This window comes from Gambusia affinis, linkage group LG24 (assembly GCF_019740435.1).
Source record: "Gambusia affinis linkage group LG24, SWU_Gaff_1.0, whole genome shotgun sequence".
In the NCBI taxonomy this organism is placed as follows: Eukaryota; Metazoa; Chordata; class Actinopteri; order Cyprinodontiformes; family Poeciliidae; genus Gambusia; species Gambusia affinis.
In genome coordinates, this window is record NC_057891.1 from 13523012 (window position 1) to 13545905 (window position 22894).

A 22894-nucleotide genomic window follows, 5' to 3' on the forward strand; every position below is an offset into this window, starting at 1 on the left:
TTCTGAGTTAAAAATTATGTGTGGGTAACTGTCAAAAATGCTGAATTAAAGTCGTAAAAGCGCAGTGGACACCTAGCCAATAGCATGGCAAGAATGTTTTTTTTCTGGCCAATCAGGTGTTTTGAGGGCGGGGCGAATGGGAGTTCTTTCTGTTTCTTTTATTTCGCTTCAGCACCTTGGACCGGACGTAAGGGGTTACGTAAACCCACGCTCTGGGGTAGCCTTACCCTCATGTAACATGCATGTCCTACAAAGTTACAAGCCATAACCGGGAACTGCAGTTTTTAAAAAGCGGGGAGACTCAGTGTGACTCCCGGTTAGTCATGGAAAAAGTCCGGAAAGATGGCAAGAAGAACCCGGCGGCGACGGCGAATATTCTGTCCAAGATATTTTTCTGGTGAGTGGGCACAGTGGTGAACGGTTTTTTTTTGTGTGTTTTTTTTTTTTTATCAGTAGTAATTTCGCGGGGAGTTTAAAAATGGACTCGTTTAGGATATGAAATGCGGCGTTCCGCATTCCGCGTGGTCACTATTCATTTTACGCAAAGTTAGTTTGAGGAGGCAATGTCATGAACGAGCAGGAAATCTGCTCAGGTAAAAGAAACAACCCGACACGTGCAATCAATAAACGTCCTTTACGTCAAGTTTCAGCGCAGGTGTTTTAGATTAGGCAGCTGCAGTGGAGGAGTTTCTGCTAAACTTTACTTCCCTAAACCCTATTTAATATTTGCATTACTGTCTGTGTTTTTTGTCATTTCATAATGTGTCTTGTGTCTTTGTTTTATAAACTTTTAGTATGTATTTTTTACTTTTCAAATCGTAACACGTCTTTAAACTAAAGAGAGCAGTCTGAGTCAGCACAGGATTGTTTTTACGACATTTAGAATCCATTTTTATTGCGCTATTATTGTCGTTTCATCGTTATCTATCGTTGTTATTACACCGATACACAGACCAGAAGGCACTTTGGGTTAAAAACGTATATCCCAGGAGGAAATAAATACATAAGAAGTAGTTTGGTTTATTTATTTATTTTACCAGACTGCTGAAAGTTGATTTGTGAAGCTTTGAGATAATAAACGTGACTATTCGTCTGGTTGGAATTATTTTGTGCCTGACTAATACCAAAATGCATTAAAAAAATCCTGTTCAGAAATTTTTTAAAAATCAGAACAGATTCTAAGAATTTGAAGTGAACAAATTGTTACAACATAGTTAATGAAAAAACCCAAACAAAACATGTATCACTCTGACAGATCCTCTCTGATTTTAGAAAACTCTGTAAGAACAGAAAGTTTCCCTCACCTCTGGCAATCTCTTCTGTGTGGGTCATATATCAGCTGACCCTTAAGAAATGGCCTAGTGCAAGAGCGCATACAGTTGGGGTCAGGTTTTCCAGACCAGGAATCTGACACGGTTTGGAAAGTTTCAAGCTGTTGATTTGCTGCGTAAAATGACCTTAACTCCCAAATACCAGCATTAAACGCCGATTCATTCATCGACCAAATACTTTGAAAAACACACAAACAGAGAGGTTTGTGTGTTTATTATATGGTAGTCTGAGTCGATTTTCCAGTTTGTGCGCTGAGGTCTGCCTCCATCAGATTAGCTAAAACCGTTTCACCGACATTTTCCAGTAATGTTTACAATCTTTAGTCATGGCTGCGAGTCTTTTTGATGGGCTTTGCATCGATTTACGAAGCTTCCTTTTTCTTTCCAAGACGGTGAGGATCTAATGTACTGAATAAAACCTTGAATCCCTTTCAACCCCTGTCGTCTCTTCGTCAGGTGGCTGAACCCTCTGTTCAGGATCGGCTACAAGCGCAGGTTGGAGGAGGAAGACATGTATGAAGTGCTCCATGAGGACAGGTCAGAGGTGCTGGGGCAGCAGCTGCAGAGGTACACAAACTTACACAGCTGCACGAATAAAGGCCTTAAAATAAGTTGGTCTTTTTTTTCTCAGGTCTTAAATTTTGTCTTGACAAGGTTATATAATCTTGTATATTCTATGTTTTTATTTTTTGTGTGTTTTCATTGGACATTTCTGTCAGGCAAAAAGCGTTGGGTGCACTCTGGACTATTGAAGCTACCACTAGCTAGCTGCTCATATACCCTTGCTAGTGCAAATGTATCGACAGATTTCATACACTCCTGTAGTTAAAAAAAAATAATAAAATAGAAAATGGCATTGAATGAAAGTATTAAGCAGAAAAAGAATCAAATGAATTCTATGTTCTATGGAACAATAAAGGTTGTTATAAAAATCGGGACAAAGGAACACAGTGTTGATGTTGAAACACGGCGGAGGCAGCATCAGGCTCCAGGATTGCTTTTGTTGAGATGTAAAGGTAAAAAAAAAGTTATGATTTGTTCTTCCTCAGAAAGTTTTGGATCAGAGTCATCAGAGTTCTGCTAGAAAGCAAAAATTGTCAAACAAATTCTGCTTATTTCTTAACGTAAATAGATAAAAGATAAATGGAGACATTTGCTTTAATATATTCAGCTTTAACTGGTGTTTGCTCAAAATGTTACTTTGCTGCTCGGTTATTATTCGACTTCCTGTGGCTGATGGCTCAGTTTCATTCTCCAAAAACGACCAAATATCGAACTTCTTAAAATGTTGGTTGTCGTCGGAGTTCAGATGAAGGAAATATCATGATGATGATGATGATGATGTGGGTATTTGTGGGAATGGAGTTCAACTTCCTGATAGGTCAGTTTTTTCCCCCTGAAGCACAGTAAAGTCATAGTAATTTAACAGATTATCTGTTATATTAGGACCAAAACATTAGATTTTCATGTTTTCCTGCAAGTTATGAACCATTATATATCGGATTATAACCACTAGGGAGAAGGTAATATACCATATGAACAAATGTGTGTTTCCAAAAATATAAAATAGCTTTTTTTTGTTGTTACAACTCTATAAATGCAAACACTGGTACAGTGTTTAAGGTTGATGGTCACCCATAAATGCATCAATAAAAGCAACAGTGACACAAAAACTGGACCTTCCTTTAAAACTAATTAAGACTAAATGGAAACTTCTTCAACATTGTTGTAGAGAACAATCTTTTTTATTCTCTACATATGTGAATTTTGTTTTCTTGAATAAAAACTAAAGTACATGTAGAGTGAAACTTGGGATTTGAAGCATCATTCTTGCACCTTTTTAATTTTTTTTTTGTTATGTCATAAAAATCTGACATTTCAACTCTTTAAATCCACCTCTCTACCTTCTCCTGCTTCAATAATGGAACAAATGATCAGAATGAGTCATAAAAAAATCTCTTCTCTAAGAAGGTGCAATCATAAGTTATTAAATTTTGCCCCAATGTTACTGTAGGCTGCAAAGCGCTGATGACTGTCGATGTGTTGGAACCTGCCTGCGACCCGCTTTAACTCACTGCGCGCTTTCTTCCTTAAGTAATGCTGCTGCCGTCTCAGAGGCAAGGCTCGGATCATCTCGATCCAAAGATTTCTAAGCCGACAGACCTCGACTTACCCGCTCCCGGCTCTTCTCTGTCACAGATACTGGGACCAGGAGGTGCAGAAAGCTGCCAAGGAGATGAGGACACCTGGGCTGACCAAAGTCATCATCCAGTGCTACTGGAAGTCCTATGGAATGCTGGGAATCTTTACACTTGTAGAGGTCAGAGGTCCGTCTGTGTGAAACGTTCAAGTTCAGACGGGGAAAATAGGAGCGTATACGTGATGCCTTTAATCCCCATGCTGTTGTCTTAAACCTTTTCACCCATAGTTTTTATTTTCGTCCGTCGCTTCCTCTCATTGCAGTCACAATTTTTGTTGTTGTTGTTGTTGTCCAATCCTATGTTTTTAAGACTGCACCGATCCACGTTTTTCACTTCCAATACCGAGACCGATATCTGAGGCTTAGCATCGGCGATTCCGAAACAGAAAGACGATGCTGAATTGACATAAAATGTAATTATTTAAAAACGCAGACATAAATGTACTCGATTACAAATGTATTTGATAACTCTGCACCACTACAAAAAACTTAAACACACCAACAGCTTTTCAATATCACAACATTCAAAAGGTGTTGGAGTACTGATTGTTTCAAAGAATATCAGATATTTTTCATGTTTTTACGAAGCTTTTTTTGTTTTTTAATAAGGAAATACTGCATCATTTAGACACCAGGTTGTTTTCTTTAAGTCTGCAGGGGATTTTTGAAACTTCTTAACTTTAATCATCTTGTCTCTGCTGGAATGTAGGAGACCATCAGAGTGATCCAGCCAGTGTTTTTGGGGGAAGTGATTCAGTACTTTGAGAATTATAATCCAGACGACAGAGAGGCTTTGAATAAGGCTCTGGGCTACGCAGCTGGCCTGTCCGCCTGCACCATCTGCCTGGCAGTGATCCATCACCTCTACTTCTACTACGTACTGAGAGCGGGCATGAAGATCAGAGTGGCCATGTGTCACATGATCTACAGGAAGGTCCGTATCAGGGAAAGCCAGGTTCTGGTTATCATTTAGCAGTTTAATCCTGGGACTGCCTGTCAGATCAGATCAGTTTTCCTTTAACCATTGTTTTTTTTGTTTTGTTTTTTTTCTCAGTCTCTGCGCCTGAGCAGTTCAGCCATGGGAAAAACCACCACAGGCCAAATAGTCAACCTTTTATCCAATGACGTCAACAAGTTTGACGAGGTATGAGAAAATGAGCTGCTGTCTCTTTTTCAGGATTCAGTGCTTTGCAAAACAAATTTCTACCACGTGTACGTCTCCACCTTTTACCACCAATTATAATGTGTTTTAATTGATAACACAAAGTAGATTTCCTCCTAAATGTCTTAAAAATTAACATCTGAGATGTGTGAAAATGAATATATTTGGATTTGTGTTGATGGTTGATATCCAAAAAAGTTTATTGTATTTTGTAATGAACTGTATTAAAGGTTTTTCAAACGTATGAAAAATGGATGCAAATAAAAACTGAAGTATAGAAATAAGAATAAAGCACCAAATAAAGACTGATTAGTAAACGTAGGCTGACAGGAAGCTGATTATTCTTTAATACAGCAAATACTTGAGGAACAGTGCAGCCTTTTGAAAAATTAATCACTCAAATGTTTTCTTCAACTTCAAAGCAAAATTTAATTTGTAATTTGTTTCTTTAAAAAAAAAACAACGCTTTTGTTAAACAGGCATGTATAAAACCAAAAAATGTGGGGCTATTTTTCAAAGTATTCCTCACATATTTCACTTTGAACTGTTTTATCTACTGACATCCAGGACCAAAAACACTCAGAAATATGTTCTCCTAAATTAGTCTTAGGATGGTAACAGGGAAAATGTTAAAGATCTGAAAAACTTTGCATTTGTTTTAGTTTTAACAAACAGGATTTAGTGTGTTTGTTATATTTCATACAGAGCTCTAACAGATAAATATCCTAAATGGCTCACAGGGATATCACTGCCTCCCTCACTGTTAGAGAATGTTGCTCGGTACTAAACCTCTCAGCCACTGTGCTTTGTGTTGCTGTTTACCGTCTGTTACTGCAGGAGTAGAAGCTTCACCAAATATTTGTGTAATTTTTTTCACATGCTGTAATTTCGACTCGCCGTTCCATATTCATCAGGTGTGTTTATGCCTTAGCGGTGACAAACATCCTCTGAGCTATCCGACACTCGGTTTGTGCTCAAGTTAAATGATGCGATAGAGTCGGCGCAGTGTTGGAAAATGATCAAACGATTCATTTCTTAGGCTGTCGGTTAACATAAATGTTTTGACCCGGCCAGGTGGACTGATAACGGCCCATCATCAGTCCACCTAGTCGTGTCAGAGCTGTTGGAAATGCGTTTGCCACAAGCTGTGGTAGGTCTCTGTTTAAGGCCTCATTACCCTCTGAGCACTGAACTCTGCTTGTGTGTCAGGAATGTAGAGTTTCATGTTAATCTGCGGGGCAGAGCGCGCTGTGAAAGCCCCGGCTTCTGGAGGGAGTTTGTTTTCTGGCAGTGGGTGGGACGGTAATTACATCATGTCACGCTTTCATACCTAACTGGACCTGAGAGGGGAGAAGAAACTCTCACCTTGATGGAAACTTGGACTTCTTTTTTCTACTGATGTGTGTTGTAGTTGCAGTTCAACACTGACTCCTTGTCTCTAGGTGACTATCTTCCTGCACTTCCTATGGGTGGGGCCACTTCAGGCAGCTGCAGTCGTGGGACTGCTGTGGGGTGAAATTGGCCCCTCCTGCTTGGCGGGAATGGTGGTCCTCCTGTTCCTGATGCCCACCCAAACCATGTTTGGAAGACTCTTCTCTAAGTTCAGGTAAAACACACACACACACACACACACACACACACCAGATGAGACCCTTGTTAGGATGTTAAACCAGCCTAAAAATATGTTAAGTGATTCTTCTGTGCAGGATTCAGTCTTTATCAAATCTTTATATTATGTTTTTACATCATCATTGTCATCATTTCCTGTGCTGCACCAGATTGTAGCATAAGCTAATTTGCATCTGCAGGAACTTGATAGGTTATAAAAATGGATATGCAATACAATAATAAAATAAAACAGAAAATATAACACTACAAATTGCTTTCTAATCACAGTACACAGACAAAGTACAAAGTTAGTCATTTCTAAAGTTCATTTACCTGCACATGGAGAGGACATTTGGATGCTGAAGTGCATCTCCAGGACACTCAGTGTCCTCCTACCCTTCCTTTCTAGGAGTAAGACCGCCGTGCTAACAGACAGCCGAATCCGGACAATGAATGAGGTTGTGTCTGGAATGAGGATCATCAAGATGTACGCCTGGGAAAAACCTTTCTCTGCTCTGGTCTCTGAGGTCAGAAGGTAAAAACAAAAACCAATCTCACAGACGGTGTAAGTTCCACAAACAAACCTCTAGTCAAATATGTGGAGCTAATTATGTGACGTCTTTTTAGGGCTTTTCCTGCCTATTTATTAACAGCAGACATAATCTGTTAGTTCCCACTGAAAAGTTACCAGTTTATACAGTTCATATAAACATTAATAAAGTGTTACTGCTGGTTACAGACTGGTATCAGTAATTACTTTCTAGATTATGACTAATTTGAAAAGTGTTAGACGTGAACAAAACTTTTAGACATGAAAAAAAAAATGTGTGACAGAAGAGGAAGTTTTTCTTTAGCTGTGAAGATTTGTTCTCATCAGACAAATGTTCAGAGTTGAACTTGCTGATGCTGTTTTGTTGGAGTTTTAGGGTTTAAGCTTCGTGGAGTGTTTATTGTTTTATGGTTGGGAGATTCGTCTGTCACCCTATCAACCTTTTTGTTGTTGCAAACTGCATATACTTCATCACATAAGGATATTGTGAGTTTATAGTATATGATTCCTAGAAGACAAGAGGTTTCTGTATATTTGTATTTTTTTCTGCATCACAATTGCAAAGAAAAATGAAAGCTTTAAGAACTAATTACAGGCATGCGTCTTTGCTGTGCTCTGCTCCGCTGCGCACTTCACCGGTGGAACAAAATCATTTTTGAAAGACAGGACTAAAGTCGATGTATTGAACAGAGCGATGCCCGGGACTTTATTTTTGTATGTCAGTGTTTTTAACAAAATGTTTCCTAAGTGTAAGGGTTTGGAGATCAGTGTTAGTTGCTTTGTACATGATCTGTTTGGTAAAACTAGATGAAGTTTTCAGTCTGAGCATCCAGCATGCTGATGGGAGTTAAATCTTGGTGACAGCATTCAATCTGCAAAGTTCCTCAACTAGCGCTTTTGTCTGGTCTTTGAGAACTCGATGCTTGAGAGTTTTCAGCGTTCTTGCATACGATGTGCTGAGCTTGCTGCTGGACTCTGGCCTGGACTGTGAATAAAGGTCCACATCTTGGAAGTTGTTAAAAGTGGAGTGTATTTTTTTCCTGTGAGCAGTGTGTGTCCGTCTGTCATAGAACATCCAGGCATAAATGTTCAACAATCACCAGTGAAATGGTAGCTAAGACAGTTTTGGGTGCACTAAAGTAAAAATCTTTTTAGTCTGGATGCTTACTTTGTTTCAGTTGAAATTATGTTCAAAAATATTTTCTTCTTGTCAAATTATTCCCAGAGGAAATGAAATGTAACTCTTACAAAATCTCTTGAAAGGAACACTTTTTTTTCTACAAACATATTTCATATTTCTGTTGATACAAATGGTACAATTGTTTCAAAGAGAACAAAGTTCCTGCAGCTCTACCACACAACCAATAACGGTCAGCGTTATGATAATGGTGATGATAATAAATGACATTCAGTTGAAGTTGTTTTGCTGTTGCTCTAATCTGACTTTTACAGATAAGTAACTTGGAAAATGCGAATGCTTTGAGTTTCATACAAAATAAATCCATAAATTTCAGTATCTGGTTGTCATTATACATGAAATTATCAGATCTGCACCGAGTTACAAAACTTACAAAGTTAGTGTTACCAGTTCAGTGTGTCAACCATAGACCAAAAACAATAATAATTTTAATATGTTTGTTCTGTCAACTATAAACCTAGCTTATCTCTTCTTTGCTATCATCATCACTGGTGCACTAAAAATAACTTAAGATAAATAAACAACACTTAGCCTGGCAAGGGCAAGTTAAGCCTGGCAGCCCACCAGGCTTATAGTACACTGTGAATACAAATGTGCTCTGTTGTGGTTTTGCTAGCTTTTATATATCCTCTATACTGCAGTCCAGTGCTACCATTTGTTGTTGCTGGTCCATACCTCTGTTACTACCCTGACCCTAACTTCAGTAATCTACCTAAACCAGCCGACTGTTTCTCTCCGTCATCCTAGGAAGGAGATCTCCAAGATCATGATGAGCTCCTACCTGCGAGGTCTCAACATGGCGTCGTTTTTCTGCGCCAGCAAGATCATCGTGTTCATCACGTTCACCATCTACGTGCTGCTGGGGAACCCGCTCTCCGCCAGCCGCGTGTTTGTGACGGTGTCGCTGTACACGGCCGTGCGGCTCACAGTCACGCTCTTCTTCCCCAGCGCCATCGAAAAGCTGTTTGAGAGCCGCGTCAGCATTCGGAGGATTCAGGTATAAAAAGAACCGAAAACCCTCTGGAAGCGACTGAAGTAAATCAGAGGAGAAAACGGCTTCTGTCATTCGGCGTTGAGGTTTAGCATGTAGCCAAACTAAAGTTGATTGAGTGGAAATAAAGTGATTTTTGCTGATTATTCAGGTCGTAGATTAACTGTTGCTGAGCTTCAGTGAGGGGTCAATAAAAAAATAAAATCTGCATGACTTTGCTTTTATTGACAGAACTCATAAAGATGATCCGTCCTGTTAAAGTGCTGATGTCTAACGTTATCGTTATCGCTCTAATGTTCAGCTCTCCAGATCTCATTGTAGTTTTATAACCTCACGGCCGCCTGACGGCTGCAGTAAACCACGTCCATAAAAACCCCCGAGAGAGAAAGACAGGAAGTTGTTTTACAGTAAAAAATTAAATTCAATGCTTAGTGTGACTAAACCAAACTGTTTTAACTAAACTGGAGCTGCTTTTATGTTTGCATCTAAACTTAAGATGACGTACATGGACACAATAAGTCTGGTGAATTTTCTGGGAACTGAAACGTTTGATGCAGTCGGTGGTAAAACATGTTTTTAAAGTTGATTGAGTATTTCCATATCCAGAAATCTCTCTATAGTCAATACATCCTTCTTTCTGTTCAATCCTGTTTTAAGCTGTTGTGCTTTAAATCAGCCATATAGGACCTATTTTATTTGTCTTTTTAAAATCTGTTTTCTCTTTCTTGCTGTAAAGGAGTTCTTGCTGCTGGATGAGATCACAAAAACCAGCATTTCTCTTTCAAAGGAGGACAGTAAGGATGTTGGTGTGGAGCTCAATGATCTTACCTGCTACTGGGACAAGGTGGGACTCCAACTTTTATTTACAAATGTCAAGAGAGAACTGAAAAGAAATCTGTTTTGTAAGCTGGAGATTTAATTCTGCAAAAAGTTAGTTAAAGTAAAAAGAAAGTATTTGTTGTTTTTCCCTCCAGAATTTAGATGCTCCGACCTTGCAGAGCATTTCCCTCTCTCTGGATTCGAATCAGTTGTTGGCTGTGATTGGACCAGTAGGAGCTGGAAAGGTCAGGCTTTGTGAAAAACTATCGGCTTCCTAACTAATCTTTCCATCTCCCTTTTAAGAGTCTATTTTCTCTGAACGTGTTGTTGACCCAGAGCTCTCGTTCAGCTCCTGACACGTTTGCGTTTTCACGCAGTCGTCCCTGTTGAGCTCCATCCTGGGAGAGCTTCCTGCTGAAAAAGGGGTGCTGAGGGTCAAAGGTCAGCTGACCTACGCCGCTCAGCAGCCCTGGGTGTTTCCTGGAACCATTCGCAGCAATATCTTGTTCGGGAAAGAGCTGGAACCTCGGAAGTACGAAAGAGTCATCAAAGCCTGCGCTCTGAAAAGGGTGAGATGGATTCTCCCAATATTTTTTATATGGAAGTTAATAAATATATATATAAACTAAATATCTTAACTAGTGCTGAAACGATTAATCCTGTTTAATTGTCAACTAATTTAGTCGTCACTTAAATGTTAACTGGAATATTTTCATTTCATTTGTAAGTAATTAAGCAAAAATATGTACATGTTGCATTTATGATGAACATTTTTTCTGTGTATATTTTCCACCCACAATCCTCAAGTGGCAGTTTTAGCTTCACCTTGTTAAAACATGCCATGTTTTTGCATCTTGAGCAGTAAAACACTTATTTTCTTGTTTTAAAAAAAGGAATCAGATTAGTTTGAATCTTGTAATATTTCTAAGAAATGCTTGAGTGGTTAAATGAAAAAACATGCAAAATGAACCAATTTTTAAATCGGATTGTCAGGATAATTTATTACTAAATAATTAGTTGCTGCCGTTATTATAAGACTTCAATGTAAATATTGAACTTTTTTCACCTTAATAGCAAAGTTTAATCAAAGCCCAGACTCAGGTGTGTGTGTGTGTGTGTGTGTGTGTGTGTGTGTTTATGTGTTTACCTGGGCTGTTAATGTTTGCTAGCCTGATTGGAGGAGAGGTCAGGGAAGAGTGTGTGATAAATGAGTTACCTTGGACGGCTGTGAATGGACCAATTGAACTCTAATCCCTGAACACGATGCGTCTCCTGATCAACTTTATCTGTTTAATATGAAGTTTTCACCAATCAGCCTTTAAATTTGCTGATTCATTGTTGGTGTTGAAATCTTCTTTTTATGTTTATCCCCCACAAACTCGTGCTTGTTCGTCCTTTTACCCGTTGTAAGATAAGTCGGGGACGGTTGTCATCGTCGGTCTTGTAAATGTTATGTTTTATGTAGGACATGGAGCTGCTGCCAGACGGGGATCAGACTCTGATCGGGGACAGAGGGGCCACCCTCAGTGGGGGACAGAAAGCCAGAGTCAACCTGGCCAGGTAAGCCAAGCAGGAAACCTGACGAGTTGAGACGCATTTTTCCAGGATAAACGCCGGAGTGAAGTGTTTTCTGTTTCAGGGCCGTGTATCAGGACGCGGACATCTACCTGCTGGACGATCCTCTCAGCGCCGTGGACGCTGAGGTCGGCAGACACCTCTTTGAAGAGTGAGTCCCATCCAGTCTGCTCAGCTGCACGCTTCCTTAATCAGGACAATAGATTCCCTGAATTTCCCAGACAGGAAATGGGTGTAAAGCCTCTGATTCAGATCCCAGCCAGAGGAAGCTGATGGAAAGAGCAGGGTGGAGACCTGTCAGCGTGCTTACTGGAACTTATTGGCTTTTTGAAGGTCTTGGTGTTTTTGTTCAGGGTTAAACAATGGCCGACAGTCTTCTGGTTTAATTCTGATACGCAATACTTCTCAACTAAGAAGGCAGGTGAAAAGGGACAGAACTGGGCGTGGTGGATAACGAGCGAAAACACACCTTACGTCTTTAATCCAGTGTTGGCAGCAAACACTTAGCGTAATCAAGTCCTAATAAACCTGGAGTTAGAGCTTCTCATTCCTGCTTGCTGTCATCAGGTGCATCTGTGGGCTGCTGAAGAACAAGCCTTGCATCCTGGTCACCCACCAGCTGCAGTACCTGAAGGCTGCAGACCAGATCCTAGTACTAAAGGAGGTTGGTTTGAATACTTTCTCTTCCCTGCATGAACACACCTAGCAGGAACCTTGCAGCCTGTCCTGTTTGGCTCCTCCACCCGGCAGGATTAAACCGCTAATTACCAGCAACATTTCCATGACCTCCGATATCTGGCTGCCCTGCATTCTGTTAGCCTGTCCTGTTTGGCAGGATTAATTACCAGCAACATTTCCATGACCTCCGATATCTGGCTGCCCTGCATTCTGTTCACAGGTCAGGGCGTTAATAGAGAGCAGGGTGGAAGCTCTGTAGTGAAGGAAGGTTATATTTACTGATGTTTTAGAGCATCAAAGCAGGTTTTAACTGTCAACCTGTTGCATTGCCGGGAACGACTGCCATCATCTCAAATCAACCGTAGCTTTGTTTCTGTATGTTGAAGCGAATGCTTGTGAAAAACTCCTTGGACAGTTTGGTGAAGTGCCTGAGTTTTATCTCGGGCTAAGAGGTATCGACTTAGGAAAGTTAATCAAAGTGATCTTTTCAATTTTAAAAAGCTGTTAAATTACGTCTTCCCTTGTTTTACAATTGTTTGCTACTTCTTTTTTTTTTTTTTTTTTAAATCGACTATCAGCAAAATTGAAACTGAATACTTCTGCAAAGCACCGCAGTTTCAGGTTTCTCAACTGACTAGAATCGTTCCAATAGGTCAGAGGGTACATCTGTGCTCACGTTTGAACGTCTTTGTGTGGATACAGTACAAGGTCTGTGCATCCTTCAAAATTCATATTTAAGGCTGAGTTGTTTTTAAGGCCTTAATTTTCACTAGCTCATCTGAAGTACATACTCTTGCTAGCTAGCTAGCTTTCTTGCAAATTTCTTTCCAGTTGACTGGACAAAGTCGGTACATTTCTTTACAGATACAGGTCTGAAATTAAACTCTTAAAGGTCTTAAGAAGTCTTTGCTTGGAGTTGATGAAGTCTGCACAAACCCTCAACCTGTGGGTGTAAAGTTTTGATACCAGATGTTTGGGTTGCCATGGTTTGGGGTTTTCCAAAGCAAGAAATGGAAAGCTGTAAATAAAAATCTGTTTGGCTGCTGAGATGTTTAGTTATTGGCAGCAGTCCATAAACAACGACTCTGGCTGTGTGTTCATCAGGGCCACATGGTGGCAAAGGGAACGTACACAGAGCTGCAGCGCTCCGGACTGGACTTCACCTCTTTGCTGGCGAAAGAAGAGGAAGAAGAGCAGCCGCAGTCTCCGCAGGACATTTCTCCCAGGAGCAGGACTCTGTCCGAGATGTCAACTCTCTCCCAGCACTCCTCGGTTAACTCCATCAAAGACGGAGATCACTTACCGGTTGGTACAGCGGTCTACTACGCCCCCTAGTGGTTGTGGTTTGTGCAGCTGATCCACATTAATGTTTCCTATCTTAGTGTTAATTTACTCAGACACTTTTAATTACTTTTATGGAAGCTTAGAGGAGAGAATTTGTAAAAAAAATTTTGATGAAAAATTTAAAACTAGCCTTTAATTCTCAGTACAAAAAGAGGAAATGAAAGTGTTGAAGCTGTGGTTTTAAACTTACACGCTACCATGAACACAGCAGCTGATTCTGCTGCTATAAATATGTATTTGCTCTTTGCTTCTCTAAATTCAGATCCTCTAGTCTAGTATGATCACTAGTCACGTTTAGTCAGTGTGCATGAAGAATCAGAAGTGCAGCTTCATTCTCACGCTGCGTGTTCTCTTTATTGTTCAAACATTTCCTTTACCTCTCTAAGATAACATTAAAATGAATGATATGGATGGTAATCACGCTCATCGGTGTTCCTCTGCAGACAGAGGCGGTCCAGGCGGTGCCGGAGGAGAGTCGAGCTCAGGGAACCATCGGGATGAAAATGTACCTGAAATACCTGAGAGCTGGAGCCAACATCGTCGTCCTGCTGTTTGCCGTGCTGGTTAACCTCCTGGCTCAGGTACAGCAACAACAATCCACTTGTTTTGATATTAGAAAACATCAAAACAAGTAAGTAATCAGGTTTTCTGTCGTAGGTATCGTATGTGATGCAGGACTGGTGGCTGGCGTACTGGTAAGGAATCCTCTGTGTCCTCCTGATGCTGACGGAGCCGTTTCCTCATTTAATCTGCCATGTTTTAGGGCAGGAGAGCAAGACAGGCTGAGCAGCACTAACAGCAGCACGGCTGCAAACGGAACCAACACCACACAGCTGGATTTAGGTTTCTATCTGGGTGTTTATGGAGGTAAGCTGCTTCACACGCAGTCTGCCCTGTTTTTTAACCGTTTGCTCCCTGCTGATCGGAGCGTCCTGCCGGTTTCCTGCAGGTCTCACTGCAGCCACCATCGTGTTTGGCTTCATGAGGAACATCCTGCTGTTCTCTGTGCTGGTGAAAGCTGCTCAGAGCCTCCACAACAGCATGTTTAACGCCATCCTGAGAGCGCCCGTACGCTTCTTCGACATCAACCCCATCGGTGAGCGAAGGGAGCGTCATGAAACACTTTGAGATCCAAAGAGAACTGAATGTCACCTTCTCACTCGCTGCGTCTCTTCAGGAAGAGTGTTGAACAGGTTTTCTAAGGACATCGGCCAGGTGGACTCCATGCTGCCCTGGACGTTTACCGACTTCATTCAGGTCAGGATACAGTGCGGGCAATATGGAGCAAATGTTTTATTACGATATTTTGGTTTACAATAAAAGTGATGATATGAAGTATTTATTATTGCTACTGAGAAACATTAGCTGCTTTTGAAAAGCAGTCATGTAAAGAAGTGTGATTTGTATCAATAAACTGCTGACAGTAACTATATATCTATATATACAAATGTATAGAAAGATTTTGTTTGTTTACTTTGTTGAACAAAGAGTGAAGAAAACAGTGAAATTAACAGCTGGGGACAATTTTTAATTTAATTTTAAACCTCGTCATTTGTAAATTTATCATAAACAAATGATGAACTCCGGCTTTAATCCTCTTCAACTAACACCGACGTTTGGATGCGAACACTTTATACTGTGATTTTTAGGTGTTCCTCCAGATTCTCGGCGTGATCGCCGTGGCGGCGTCCGTGATCCCGTGGATCCTCATCCCGGTCGTGCCTCTCCTCGGATTGTTCCTCTTCTTGCGCCGCTACTTCCTGCAAACCTCCAGAGACGTGAAGCGCCTTGAATCCACCAGTAGGCACCTCTAATCGATTGGGTTTTGTTTTGCCGTTTTGTTGCTTCTCCCTGACACGTCGTCGTGTCGTGCAGCTCGCAGTCCCGTCTTCTCGCACCTGTCGTCGTCCCTTCAGGGCCTCTGGACGATCCGGGCCTTCGGAGAGGAGGAGCGCTTCCAGAACACCTTCGACGCTCATCAGAACCTCCACTCAGGTTCTGCCTCTCCCTGCATGTTTACGTCCACCGATCTCAAATGTTTGTACTGACGTTTTGCGGTTGTGAACAGAGGCCTTCTTCCTCTTCCTGACGACGTCTCGCTGGTTCGCCGTTCGCCTCGACGGGATGTGCTCCTTCTTCGTCACCATCACCACGTTTGGCTGCTTGTTGCTAAGAGACCGTAAGCCGGAGTCGATCAACCTGCACACTTGTGCACCAATAGCAGAGTGTAACCTTCAGAACTTTTTCTGCCGTCAGAGATGGATGCCGGTTCTGTCGGGTTGGCTCTGTCTTACGCAGTGACTCTGATGGGAATGTTCCAGTGGGGCGTCAGGCAGAGCGCCGAGGTGGAGAACATGGTGAGACGCCACTTAAAATAGAAGTTATTGAGCTTTACAGCATATTATGAGGTTATTCGATCATCAAAAACACAGCTGGAGCGTTTCCTTGAAATCCTTTAATCTGCCGTGGCAACCAGTCAGGTGTACAAAACACCTGGAGCTTCAGACGAGCCAACAGCAACTAGCAAACACCTGGTGGAACCGCACGTCTGCTGCACTGAAAACGGTGTTAAAGGGTTAACAGAGGAGAAAGAGTTGGGGGTTTAAAGAGACAGAGGCCCAATTTCAAGGTGTTAAATGACAAAGTAAAATTTCTTTCAAGCCATATTTAATTTATATAGTATTTTTATAACCACCGAAGGTAACATAAGTTCATTTATTAGAGCTATAAAATGGCACTATGTGGCAGGAGATGCATAATACTGGTAATAATAATAGAAGATCATTGAGATCTTGCTCCTGGGAGCATCATGCTGCCTTTGACCAATAGGAAATAACTTTGACATTATGAAAATGAACAAGACACTTTTAATGATCAGATATGAATAAAAGTCCTAGAAAATCCAGATTTAATGCATCAAATGCTCTAGTGAGGGTAAACTAGGCAGAGATCATCATGTTTAATTTAAAAAAGTGCAATAAGTTGATGGTGTGAACCTCATCCACAGATGACCTCAGTGGAGAGAGTGATGGAGTACACCGAACTAGAGAGCGAAGCACCCTGGGAAACAAAGAAGCGCCCTCCTCCTGGTTGGCCGAGCAAAGGCCTGGTGACCTTTGACGGCGTCAGCTTCTCTTACAGCGACGACGGGCCCAGGGTCCTGAACGGCCTCCAGGCCATGTTTCGGCCCCAAGAGAAGGTGAGAGGTTTGTCGTCTAAAGCCGCTGCGGACAGAAGCTGACCGTCCTCCGTTTGTCAGGTCGGGATCGTCGGGAGAACCGGAGCCGGGAAAAGCTCTCTGGTCTCGGCTCTGTTCCGCCTAGCAGAACCTCAGGGAAAAATCTACATCGACGGGGTGGTGACCTCTGACCTGGGCCTCCATGACCTGCGGCAGAAAATGTCCATCATTCCTCAGGTGAGCTCATGTACAGTCTCTTGAGAATTGTTTTTTAATTTGTCTCCAAATCCGAACGGACCAAGAGGAACGTGTTGATATTTTTGGTTTAGACTGCTGACGGTAACACAGACGAGTCCAGAGGAGAGAAAGAAGCTTCATCTGTGAAGCTCAACAGGTTTCATTCAAAGGAAACACTGACCTCTGCTGGTGAAAGCTGCTATGACAGGTTTCACCTACTAAAACCACCATCAGTATTTTATGTCAAACACATATTAGAATAAAAGAAGTGGAATCCAAATTTGTTTAACTAATAAAAATTCAGCTTTGACAAGTGGAACCAGGAAGTTTCCTGATTAATCTGAAAGCTCAGCGTAATTAAATATAGAGCATCTGAACAGCATTATTGATGTTTTGCCAAATATTCTCAACTCTATTCATCTCTGGACTTTGACTGGGCCATTCTTACACATACATGATGAACTCTAGTGAACTCTATTCTCATTTACTGAGAATATTCCCCGTCTTTAAAGAACATCCGGCTCATAGCCTGACGCTGCCACCACCGTGCTTTGCTGTGAACATGTCAGAAGCTTTTACTCTAAGATTCAAATACCCAGAAGAGGACTTTGAACATTTGATTATTTCTGTGACCCGTGAACCCAGTTGGTTTTGTTTCCAGGACCCGGTGCTGTTCACAGGCTCCATGAGGAAGAACCTGGACCCTTTTAACCAACACTCTGATGAAGAACTGTGGAACGCCCTCCGGGAGGTCAGCACCAGCCACTTGCTTCAAATGTGACGAAGATGTTTGATATGACTGATTAGAATCCAAAAATGAATTTTATGTTGCAAAAAAAAAAAAGAAGAAATTTGTCATTTAAAGGCCAAACTAAGAAATTCAGTCTAGATCTTACCGTTAGTGAAATGACTCTTTGGTTAAAGAAGCTTCTGTCGTCCGTTTCCTTCAGGTGCAGCTGAAGTCCGTGGTGGAGGAGCTGCCCGGAAAGCTGGAGACGGTTCTGGCCGAGTCCGGTTCCAACTTCAGCGTGGGTCAGAGGCAGCTGGTGTGTCTGGCCAGAGCCGTCCTGAGGAGGAACCGCATCCTCATCATCGACGAGGCTACGGCCAACGTGGACCCCAGGTAGAGCGCTGTGCATTCACTACAACTCGATGTAAAACAGAGTATTTACTCCATTTATAGTTGTGTTTTTAATTTCATCAAAATTTAGTGTTTGATTTCTTGTACATGAACTGTAACATTAAGACGTTGTGCTGTTTTCACAGGACGGACGAGCTGATCCAGAAAACCATCCGGGACAAGTTCAGGGAATGCACCGTGCTCACCATCGCTCATCGCCTCAACACCATCATAGACAGCGACCGCATACTGGTGAGGCCATTTTACACACAAACTAATGTTCAAAAATCATCAGCAGCAAACTCTCAATAAAGTTGATATTGATTTCCCACTGGCAGTTTGCATTATATGCAAGCGGCTGAAGATTAATTCCCACCTGAATGACAGAGAAAGTATCCAGTTTGTGTTGCTAAAGTCAAATAGCATCGCTTTAGGTGCACGTCTACCTTAAAGAACAAATACTGTGAACTCTTTTAAATACAAGTTCCTATAATGTGATATAATTTGTGGGGGGAAAAAAATTCAGCTCCTCTGCTTCCTCTCTGTGGTTTGGCTGTCATTGGCAGAAACAACCAATCAGAGCCAGGAGGAGGGTCTTTGTGCCGTCAATCACGCTGCTGAAGCTGTGCTAATGGTGGAGGAGCAACTTAACGCTACTAGAAAACTGTTTAACTCAAAAAGCAAGCTCTCTTCCTGGCTTTGATTGGCTGTTTCTGGCTGAAGGTGTATTTTTGCAGATGGCAGTAGGACTACAAGGCAGAGGAAGTCAGATCAATTTCAGGTGTTTGGGTTTCCTACACACTGAAGTTGGTGATGTGTGTACGGTTTCAGGTTCTGGACGCGGGGCAGATCCACGCATACGACGAGCCACACGTGCTGCTGCAGGACACTGAAGGCATCTTCTACAAGATGGTGCAGCAGACTGGGAAACAGGAAGCCGTGGCGCTACTGGAAGCAGCCAAAAGGGTGAGTCTGAGTCATAAAAGGTTAGCCAGGCACAAGTAAGAAAATAAACTGACTTGAAACGCACCTCCAGGCGTACGACAGCAGAAGCCGTCCCAGCGTGGTGAACGGACGCGCAGAAACATCCGACGGCAACTTGGTCATCTTTGAAACGGCTCTGTGAGCCGGGAGACGTAAAGCTGCTTCGGTACCAGTGGAGTCCAGAGAGGGCGTGGGCCGAGGAGGTCCGTCCTCCGGAGAGAGCACCGACCTGCTGCAGGGAGGAGGCCGGCAACCGCTGCCAGGCAACCGTGTGCACACAATGCTGCTGGTTTGTGTAGAAACTGTTCAGACAGAGCATTACATGTTTTCTATTTATGTTCTAGGCGGCTTCCATATAGCGGTGCCTTAAAGAAATGATCTTATGATTGTTTCAAAGTGCCTTATTTGTGTTTCACAGCAGTTTTTATTTTAGTTGTTAAAATGTTTTATCCAAAGATGCTGTAAGAACTGTTGCACAGATGAGCACCCAAAGCTGAACTTTGTAAATGTTGAAGATTTCAGTAAAAATAATTTTTTACTTTGTTTTCAACTCTGTCCTTCTTAAAACCTCGACAGGAAACCCATGTCAAAAAACAGACATCAACAGCTGAGGTTAAAAGGTTTCAGCTAGAAAATGTTTCTAAATTACACGGTTAACTTTGTGGTAGATAAGTTTTTCCTATATTTGTTGCAACTATTTCCATCTGAAGAAACGCACCACTTCAGATGAAAACCAACCAACAGAGCCAGGAGGAAGATCTCAGTGTTACCATTCACCTAAATGTGCTCCTGTCAGAAAGGGTCTGTAACACAACAGAGAGCAGCGCATACAGAAGTTTATTGAGAGCGCTAAGATCCTCCTCCTAGCTCTGATTGGTTGTTTTTATAGAAAAACTAGAAAATGTTACATACTTTAGGTTTAGAAATGTCTAAGCTAAATCAGTGTAAGACTTTTAATTTGTTTGTCCTTATGATTAGAGTTGACAGAACTAGTGGCTCAAAGTGACTTAATGGAACATAAATAACTGAATTAGATTTTTGTAATGGCTTGAAATTCCACAACAAGCTGTTTTTGCTTAAAAACCAGGAAAATGGAATATTGGCAAAAAACTTAGAAATCGGTGCATAGCCGGAGTCACAAAATAAAATGGTAAAAAGAAGGATATTTTAGCAGAAATTGGAAGACGTTTGAGGGCTTTCATCTAAAAATCCCAAATTAATCATTACATCTACTTTTATTAACAGGCCACGGTCAGGATGTGAACCCACAACTTTTGCATCTGAGGTCGGATGCCTTAACCTGTGGCGTTCTTGTGACGTGTTGGGTGAAGATGTGAAGGAGACGCCAACAAATCATTCGTCATTGAATTGTGGCATGAAAATCTAGAACCAGGTGGATGCATTTTATTTGTGAAAAATGTAGTTGTGTTCATAACTACATTTTAGATACAAAAATCTGTAGATTTTGCTGCACACCCTTGTTGCTATTGGGGTCATGAAGGTTGCTGGTGCCAATCTCCAGCAAACATTTTGGGCAAGAGTTCATCCTGGACAGGTTGCCGGAGTACCCAGAGAGAACAAACTCCACGTGGAAAGACCCTGGCCAGGAATCAGACGCAAGACCTTCTTGCTGCAATATGCAGCTTTATTGGGAATGTGTAGATTGTTGTGAATGTATGTATGAAGCGCTGAAATAGAGCTGAGAAGAACCAGAATTTCCAGTCTTACTTAGAGGTAAGTAAAGCCACATACAAAAAGTTATATCTGATCTGTCTAATCCAAAATAAGCTTTGAGAAATGATTAAAATCTATACAAGGGAGGAAAGTAACCCTTTAAATTGGGACGATGTTGTTTTTTGTAATGTTAAAAGGTGACAGGAAATTAGATAATATTATTTATAAGCACAGAAACATAAGCATACAAGCACCACAAGAGGAAGTAAAAGATTTTCCTCTAAATCTAAGATTAATTTGTTTCTTATGGAGCAAATTTAGGAAATAATCTATTATGTTATTAAGTGAAGAAGGTTTTGCATTTTATTAATGCAGCTGGAACCTTTACTTCTGTTTGTCATTTGGGTCAAACTTCATTTGTGCTTTGAATTTGTGTGCAAGCTATATCAGTCAGGGAATCTGAATCTTACAGAAGGAAAAAGTTTAATGTTGGAACAAATCCTGAAGGATCCAGATCCAGTGTTTGCTTGCTTCTGCTTAGCCTCCCAATGTTAAGGTGACTTTTTCTGAAACCTGGAAACAAATACAACAGTGTTGTACTTCAGTTTGATAGAAGTACAACACTGTTGCATTTTGGTTGGTGTCTTTTCTGATATTAAAGTTTGATGGAAACTGAAGGCAAAAGGAACAATGAGAAGTATTCACAGATTTCTTATGTGTATGCCAAATTAGAATTATTAAATTAAACCTATATTTTGAACATTTACATCAAAAGATATTATTTTTGTAGTAGTAGCAGAAGTTCAGGCACAATGATTGTTTGGTACAGTGGTTAGAGTCTATGCTTTGGATGCTATAAGACGGGGGTTCAAGTCCTGCTCTTGGCATGGTTTTAAAATTTCATATGAAGAAACTGTCATGTATTTGTAGATATTTGAACATCAAGTTTGTCATTGAATTGTTTGGCACAATGGTTTGAGTGTGTGGTTTGGAATCTGTAAGACTGGGGTTCAAGTCTTGCTTATGGTAAGGTATTAAAATTTAACAAGAAAAACTAATGTTGTGGTATTTGTAGAAGTTTGAGCACCAGGCTCTTCAGGTGCTTGGTTGGCACAGTGGTTTGAGTCTGTGCTTTGAATTCCTTGAGACTGGGGTTCAAGGCCAGCTTGAGGCATGGTTTTAAAAATGTCAAAGACAGTTCTTGCGATACTTGTAGACGTTCCGACGAAAATGTTGGTGTGTGCTTGTATGGTACACTGGATGAAGACTGTGCCTTGGTTCTGGTGGTTGCTGGTTCAACACCAGGTTGAGGCATGGTTTTAAAAATGTCAAAGACAGTTCTTGCGATACTTGTAGACGTTCCGACGAAAATGTTGGTGTGTGCTCGTATGGCACACTGGGTGAAGACTGTGCCTTGGTTCTGGTAGTTGCTGGTTCAACACCAGGTTGAGGCATGGTTTTAAAAATGTCCAAGACAGTTCTTGCGATACTTGTAGACGTTCCGACGAAAATGTTGGTGTGTGCTTGTATGGTACACTGGGTGAAGACTGTGCCTTGAATTCCATGAGACTGGGGTTCAAGGCCAGCTTGGGGCATGGTTTTAGAAATGTTAAAGAAATTTCTTGCGATACTTGTAGACGTTCCGACGAACATGTTGGTGTGTGCTCGTATGGTACAGTGGTTTGAGTCTGTGCTTTGAATCCTATGGGACTGGGGTTCAAGGCCAGGTTGTGTCTCAATGTGACTGAAGCACAAGTTGAATGCATTGCAACAAGTGGTTGTGGATGATGATGATGGGAGGTGCTTGAGCTTGTGGAGGTGGAGCTTGTACAATGAGTGGGAGTGGGAGGGGTCTGCTGGTGGGAGGCGGGGTTGGTGAAACACGCAACAAAGGCAACAAAGGCAACAAAGGCAACAAAGGCAACAAAGGCAACAAAGGCAACAAAGGCAACAAAGGCAACAAAGGCAACAAAGGCAACAAAGGCAACAAAGGCAACAAAGGCAACAAAGGCAACAAAGGCAACAAAGGCAACAAAGGCAACAAAGGCAACAAAGGCAACAAAGGCAACAAAGGCAACAAAGGCAACAAAGGCAACAAAGGCAAATAAAGGCAACAAAGGCAACAAAGGCAACAAAGGCAACAAAGGCAACAAAGGCAACAAAGGCAACAAAGGCAAAAATGGCAACAAAGGCAACAAAGGCAACAAAGGCAACAAAGGCAACAAAGGCAACAAAGGCAACAAAG

At 41.5% G+C, this 22894-nt stretch overlaps 1 protein-coding gene across 1 annotated transcript; it reads left to right on the top strand.

Annotated features, from left to right (window-relative positions):
* Window positions 1-138: 138 nt before the first annotated feature.
* Window positions 139-19518, top strand: abcc4 (ATP-binding cassette, sub-family C (CFTR/MRP), member 4). The gene is made up of 31 exons (XM_044110167.1): window positions 139-397; window positions 1788-1898; window positions 3531-3651; window positions 4241-4465; window positions 4586-4675; window positions 6136-6299; window positions 6711-6836; window positions 8797-9046; window positions 9777-9884; window positions 10015-10104; window positions 10237-10428; window positions 11325-11419; window positions 11499-11585; window positions 12002-12098; window positions 13217-13417; window positions 13900-14037; window positions 14114-14151; window positions 14220-14323; window positions 14406-14552; window positions 14634-14713; window positions 15106-15256; window positions 15332-15451; window positions 15525-15635; window positions 15713-15813; window positions 16464-16655; window positions 16716-16871; window positions 17533-17622; window positions 17822-17994; window positions 18138-18243; window positions 18823-18957; window positions 19028-19518. Exons 1-31 carry the CDS (start codon window positions 243-245, stop codon window positions 19115-19117), a joined length of 4044 nt encoding a protein of 1347 aa, XP_043966102.1. The 5' UTR covers window positions 139-242; the 3' UTR covers window positions 19118-19518.
* The last annotated feature ends 3376 nt before the right edge of the window (window positions 19519-22894 follow it).

What these genes read in the sequence shown, in the direction of transcription:
- abcc4 (XM_044110167.1), top strand. Translation starts at nt 243, where the DNA reads ATGTCCTACAAAGTTACAAGCCATAACCGGGAACTGCAGTTTTTAAAA. An exon ending in GTCACATGATCTACAGGAAG is followed by an intron (nt 4,466 to 4,585) that starts GTCCGTATCAGG and finishes TTTTTTTCTCAG; the next exon opens with TCTCTGCGCCTGAGCAGTTC. An exon ending in AAGCCTGCGCTCTGAAAAGG is followed by an intron (nt 10,429 to 11,324) that starts GTGAGATGGATT and finishes TGTTTTATGTAG; the next exon opens with GACATGGAGCTGCTGCCAGA.